The sequence below is a fragment of the Botryllus schlosseri genome, chromosome 12 (assembly GCF_051294905.1).
Source record: "Botryllus schlosseri isolate E-star chromosome 12, Bs_hap1, whole genome shotgun sequence".
NCBI lineage: Eukaryota > Metazoa > Chordata > Ascidiacea > Stolidobranchia > Styelidae > Botryllus > Botryllus schlosseri.
The window spans coordinates 18,458,158-18,465,087 of NC_137247.1; the positions used below are offsets into that span (position 1 = coordinate 18,458,158).

Genomic DNA, 6,930 nt, shown 5'->3' on the forward strand with positions numbered 1-6,930 from the left:
GCCTAATACTATCACTTCTGCTGTAGCATTTTCAAGAAAACTGGACATTCGATTCGAATCAAAATTAGAGTGTACAACATTTCACAAATTATATTAGAATTAGATAACTAGCTAGGATCATCTAATTTTCCAAGTCTGCTCCGAACTGTCGCCCGACCCAATTCCAAACAGAACCAACATAACACAGAGTTTTCAATTTTTATCCCGAACCGGCCTATGTATGTGCTAAATACCATCAGACAAAGAAGACACAATCCCCGGATTTGCAATCATTAAACAGCAAGGACGAAGTTCCAGCAAAGCATCCAATCACTGGAACGCGTCGTGTCAAAGTCCAAGGCAGGTTGAAAATCAAATGAACAAACGTTCGAAAAATCAAAATTCAAAAGCTCCAGAGTAGATTCGAAGTCTTCCCCTGCAAGAAAAAACGCACAGCTCGAACGGCACTTCGACGGTGATAAACTCACAATTTTCAGCATCTAATTTCAGAAAAAAACTTGCACTCGGCCAACAAGAACCTTCAACCGCCCAGTGCAAATAAGATTCTCTAGCTAAGCTCAAACCTTTACCGCCACCAAGGGACTTGCTCAGCAGTAACTCCAAACAATCAGCGACCTCGGCGGTTGCTGTGCGACGAGTCGTTACGGCGATGCGGGCTGCGGCTACGAGACCGTGACCTGTTCCAAAGACACGATTTCTAATTTACCAAGTCGTCACGAAGTACAACACACAATGTACAAAGTTCTCACAAACCATATATCATGATAATGCACACTTAGTCGGTACATATAAAAAGTACAAAAATGCCAGGTACTCCAGTAGAAGTAACGCTGTAAATTCCTACTCCTACTACAAGCAGGAGTGATTTCAAAGGCATATCAATACCATTTCATGTGAATGTAGATATAGTATTAATGTCCTACTTAAGTAGCTTCAAAGAGTACATTTATTGGAGGGGAAACCAGAGTTGTAATGACTCGAGTCATGACTCGACTTGACTCGAGTCATTTTCTCAAAATACGGAAATGACTCGACTCGAGTCAATCTGTGTATTGACTCAACTTGGACTCGAGTCATTGCGCATGACTTGAGCCAATTCATATGACTCAAGACGCAGACGGCCAAGACCGATATTTTATTGTCATTTCGAAGAATAGTAAAGTAACCACCCTATTGGGATTTCGTTTATTGGTAATAGCACGTGAGAATGCGATCAGAACCTGCTAAAAGTGAGGAAAATTACTATATTATAAATGCGAACCATTCAAAATCACCAAACAGATTTATAAAAAGGGAGTTTAACAAGATTTTAGCTGGGAACTGAGCAGTCAACGTATTGACTTGGACTCGACTCGAGTCATAATACCATGACTCGGACTCGACCCTCTGATCGATGACTTGGACTCTGACTTGACTCAGTGGTGATTTGAAAATGACTCGACTTGAGTCAAAATTATAAAAGTGAAATTGACTTGTGACTCAGAGCCTTGTGACTTTTTTACAACCCTGGAGGAAACACACTTTCCCCAATCAGAGGTTGCCGGCCAGTTAGAGTTATCGGCACTTGGTAAGGGAGGAAACTCTGCCTAGTGAGCTGGATGTACAAGTTCTTGAAAGTTCTTGACCTTTGTCTTTGCGGACCCCCTTCACCCGTCAAGGATCCCGCGGACCCCCTCTCATTTTAGTTCAAATGTAGCTCCATTATGGTGTAAGCGTGTAACCATAACCATCATCTGTCTTGTGCAAATATTAGCACTAGACTAGTGATAAACAGTAGCAAAATGACCTCTTGAAAATAACATCGTACTATTTATGTAGTAATTGAGGAGACTTCTATTATTTCAATGTGAATTTTTTGGCTGCATTTCTTGAAATGCGCGGTTGTGTCTTGAAAATCGGCGCCTGCAATTTGGCATGAACAAGTGCCGAAAACCCATTTCCACAAAGATAGCTGATGCTATAATAACACGTAACGCTTCCGACGACACCTTTGCGTGCGATCGCAACATATATGACACCAAAATTGAGTAACAGTTGTTTAATGAATATATAACGACCGGCCCAGTCATTTCTATCAATCAGATCATCTTGAAAGCATCATGGAAAAGAAGTTATGGATTTTACAAGCAAATCTTTTCCAAAATCCCATCACAAAATATCTATATACAATGTTTTAGCAGTTACGTAACGAAACTGCCTCGGGATTTCTCTAATTTGAAGAAATACTAATTAGGTTAACTACCATTTTGAAAATTAGTCGGTTTCGCAGACTCCCTGTAAATGAGTCGCGGACAGCTAAAGACAAACTTACCTCGAACGACTCTTCCGGCGACTTCTCCGCCTCCTGCGATCATTGCTGTCGTCCGAAGAATATGATCTGGATCTGCGACCTCTGAAAACCTCCGTCGTTTACGACATTGCATATACTTCTAACAGTTTCAGTTTTTTTCTGACAAAATTATGCTTAGAATTACACGGAAATCGCCACTTGTACTTCCACTCAGGGTTATAACCAAGTCTCAAGTTTCCGAGTCACGAGTCAATCTCAGTATTACAGTTTTGACTCGAGTCTGTTGAGCCATTTGCAATTCACCAGAGTCAAGTCAGAGTCCGAGTCCAAGTCAGTGCGCAGAGGGCCCAGTCATAGTTTTGTGACTAGAGTCCGAGTCCAAGTCATTGTGTTCACTGTTCAGTTTTGAGTTCCATCCGGGTCAACCCACATTTTTCAACTCTGCTCGAGTGATATAGAATGGCTCGCATTCATAATATCGTAATTTTCCTCAGTCCTTACAGGACTGACAGACAAAACACCGATATTGCGGTGACTTCACTATTCTTCGAAGTTACAATGAAACGTCTGTCTTGGCTGTCCTAGTCTCAGGTCATATGACTTGGTTCAAGTCATGAACAATGACTAGGGTACAAGAGGAGTCAGCACAAAAATACACGAACCTCGACCTAGAACGAGACTTGGACCTTGAAGAACTTCTTGAGCGACTCCGCGACCTGTCAAGCAGCGGAGTGACACATGAGCGGAACAGAAGTTTAATTGACATTACACGCACCTGCTGCTTTCGCTGTCCGAAGCCTCCAAGTCATATTTCGAAGCATCGCCTTCCTCGTCCTGAAATCAACGACCAGATCAGGTTAGATTAGAACAGTGATTTTTAATGTGAGGGTTTGTTTAAGCCAGTTTTCTGGGGGTTGCAAAGGTGATTACAATTTTTTTATTTTTGCAATCACATCCCCAAACGGGACGTTAGTAGGTCTGGGGTGCTGACGCTGACCTTCTTTGTGGTAATCCGCTTATCAAATTTCAGAGGGGTGGGAAACGGAACATCTTTCCGACGGAATTTGACATTTATTGATTCGTCAAACATAGAATTCGACTGACCTATAAACTATAAAGGCCTAGTTACTCGTCACCTCTATGACAGTGAAGTAATCGAGTGTATTAATTTTAAAAAATATAACTGACATTGCTAAAAAAACATCGATTGCCAGTGGAATTAGGGTCGCTGTTTCAAGGAGACTTTAACAACATTAGGCAACAATACCACATGAAAGATGCATGGGAAACGCAGGTCTTTGAAATGTGTCTTGAAATCTGGATCTGATCGATTGAATGTGAGCGAAATAACAACGGGCAACAGGGAAAATACTGCAACGATTCAGCTCAACGCAAGTGATGTGATAAGGTTACGGTAAGGTATCACACTAACAGTGACGTAGTCCCAGGATTATTGAAAACACGCACACCGTTCAATCGAAACAGTTTCCGAATTTGAGCAAAACAACACGTAGCCTATCGATCAAGCCGCCATTACACCAAATATTGGACAGCCACCAGGCCAGGCGCATAGCCAGCCGAGAGGAAAGGAGAAAGAGGTAAAACAAAAGGGCGGGGATGAGGGATATTTTGAAATCAGACGTTTTAAATTCTAATAGATTTATCGGGTTAAATCTATGTACAAATGCCAATGCAACAAGGATAAGATATTCTTGCTCATGAGTGTTAAATGTCTCTATGTACGCAATAACGCATAAACATGCTATTTACAGTATATTAAAATATAGAATTAGATTTTACTCAATTCAGTACGGATATGTGAATAATGACTTATTCACAAAACAGGGGAAGGGAATCACAAAAAAATTTCAGTACGCTATTGATTTGTGAATATGGGGCGAGATCTAGTACGATGAACGGTTAATTGTAAGGAATTAGGTTGTTAAGACAGTATACAACAGTTGCGTGAAGAAACAAAATGAACAATATGCGAATGCATTCAGAACAAGGGATAGGAAACAGTAAGCAGCTTTAAAGGGGGTTGAGTCGAGCTTGGAAAGGGGGTAGAGAGCAATGTTCCCTGGAATTTTTGACGAGTCCGAAGGTCATCACATCGGATTTTCAGAGCGCATAGACCGCGTCACGTGCGCAGCGTGAAGGGAACATTGGTAGAGAGTGTTCCCGATTCCACATATGTCCATACCACTGACAGCTGCGATTAGGCTGCATTTGAATCGAATAAAGGTTGGCTTCTCAGTCACAATAAATCGTGCCATACCTCCTCATCAGCTTCCAGATCATACTGCGAAGCATCACCTTCCTCACTATCATCATCTTCTTCATCATCATCATCACCATCATTAGTAGGAGTGACAGTTTTAGTTTTGACAGGTTCCGTCGAAAGCAGTCTTCCCCGATACTTTTTTTTCTTCCTCCCGAATTCGTCATATTCTCCATCGGAATCCTACACAAGAACCTATTCATTCCGATACCGCTGACGAATTGCTTGTACTTGCCTCCTTTTGTTTGTACTCGACTCCGAGTCTCTCGTTGAAGCCTCCACCGTAGCCCGTTCTTTCTTCTTGCACGTTGACTTTCGGAGTGTTGCACATGTTGCAATCGCTGCGACGCGCCCAGTTCACATTGCCGCAGCTGAAGGGAAGGCGATAAAAATTAAATGTGCGATTCTGTCGTACGATCCAGTGTGTTTAGTAGTACGTAGAGATGACCAGAAGGGTTGTTCAAAAACAACTGTTATTCTGGATTCGGGGATTCACCTGATAAATTGTGAGGTTGTCTAAAAAACGCTGCACAACAAATTGAGCTTGATTCCACCTGGTATATGTGAAAATTTGGAATTTATTACAAAAATATTCAGTTTCTTTTTTCAAATTATGTACAGAAAACAACGGAAAACAAATTTGACGCAATTCCAACCGGTAGAAGCCAAGTTATTAGTCGAGTTTTTCATTGATAGTTATAGGATTACTCACAGTCTATTATTGGAAATCTAAAATTTTCAACTACAATGACTTCACTTCCTACCAGTTGGAAGTTAGCAAAAAATTGTTGAGTGATTTCACGAGGTTGACAGTAAAATCTGAATAAATTTAATAAATTCAAATTTTTTAAACTCTTGTGCGTTCACATCTACCAGGTGGAATTGAGCCAAATTTGGTGAGGAGCATGTTTTTTGGCACCCTAACAATTTGATCAGTGAATCCCCGGAATCCGGAAAAAAAGTTATTTTGAACAACTATGGTGCGTCTACATTTTCAGAGTACTCAGGCAGGTTCCTACTTGAGTGGTTATGTTTTTCAGACTGCTTCCTCTTCACCTTAAACAGTTTTTAGGCTAGACTTACTATTTACTCCTTAAAATTTGAAAAGAATTTAGTAGTTTTAAAACAGGGTTGCCTCACTTTTAGGAGTGAAACTGTCGTAAGAACACCCACACTCTCATAGTAGCTTCATAATTTTATTAACTAATAAGCCTAGTATAATGTCATTAAATTAGTCATTTTCCATTATTTGCTACATCTGTGTCAGTCGAGTTGCTAGTTGTTACATCCATATTGATGCCCCTTGCAACTCCCACCACTTGTCTTCCACTGTCTTGAACATTGGCAGGTTATTGGATACCGGTATAGTATAAAAATATCCTGAATCGCTAAAGATTCCGGCGCGTAGTACACGATTTAATCACAGAATCGACTTGATCATGACTCGCACATATAATTTCAATTGCATATATCCCAGGGGCAGCCGTAGAAGGAACATTGTGCGGCTGTCAACATGCCAATTGAATTTACGAATTCACTTCCGAATGTTTGCGAGATTTAAATTATTCTTCATATCACCTTTGCGATCGGGTTCGCGCCGCGAAATTCAATGCGACAGGATTCGGAGCCCTACAGTACCGATGCAAACCGTAGATTTCTTATTGTTACTAAGTATTATTATACTTACGTCTTGCACATCCAATCATCAGCACTGAACAAGCCCTTGCTTTTCTCAGCAGCCGATTTTCCTATTTCAATGCCTCCTTTCTTCACTTTTTTAACCTCATACTTCCTTTCCACGCCACAACGGTTGCATTCCATACGTCGTGCGAAATTCAAGTTGTTACATCTGAGAATAGCAAGCAAGCGTGAGTTACTCGTTCGGCTGTTTGAATAAAAGATTTTCAAAATGACTTACTCTGGGCAAGTCCAGTCTCCGTCATTCTGACGAAACCCTCTCGATGAAGACATTGCTTTTGGATATATTTAAATTGAAGCACCAATCTACTATAGATTGATCTGTAACAGGTGATAGGCGTACCAAAAGCCAAAGGCAAATTCACAATTCAAGACCCAACAGAAGATAACAGTCTTCGCTCGCTCGGGCCGGTGAGCTAGAGTTACGAGGAAATATCGGTGCGCGGTGGTGCGCAACTATTTTTATCTAGAAACGTAGAGCCATGGTGAGAGCAGTGAGAGCGATATCCGAAACCTTCAACTACATTTTGCCTACTTGCTTGCGCTATTTCTAAGTGGATATTTGTTATACTACTTCTATTTTTACTTCGCAGTTTTTTGGTTCCGAAGCAAAACTAGGCCTTGAATAGGCCTACTTACTTTTTTACTTTCTTGGAAATCG

General features: G+C 41.0%; 1 protein-coding gene across 1 annotated transcript; it reads right to left on the reverse strand.

Annotated features, from left to right (window-relative positions):
• Nucleotides 1-179: 179 nt before the first annotated feature.
• On the reverse strand, nucleotides 180-6,691 carry LOC145452250 (zinc finger Ran-binding domain-containing protein 2-like). The gene is made up of 9 exons (XM_080330465.1): nucleotides 6,490-6,691; nucleotides 6,259-6,420; nucleotides 4,807-4,942; nucleotides 4,569-4,754; nucleotides 3,066-3,124; nucleotides 2,953-3,006; nucleotides 2,312-2,392; nucleotides 564-677; nucleotides 180-415 (listed from the first exon to the last, which is right to left on the reverse strand). Exons 1-8 carry the CDS (start codon nucleotides 6,540-6,542, stop codon nucleotides 608-610), a joined length of 801 nt encoding a protein of 266 aa, XP_080186591.1. The 5' UTR covers nucleotides 6,543-6,691; the 3' UTR covers nucleotides 180-415; nucleotides 564-607.
• Nucleotides 6,692-6,930: the final 239 nt, after the last annotated feature.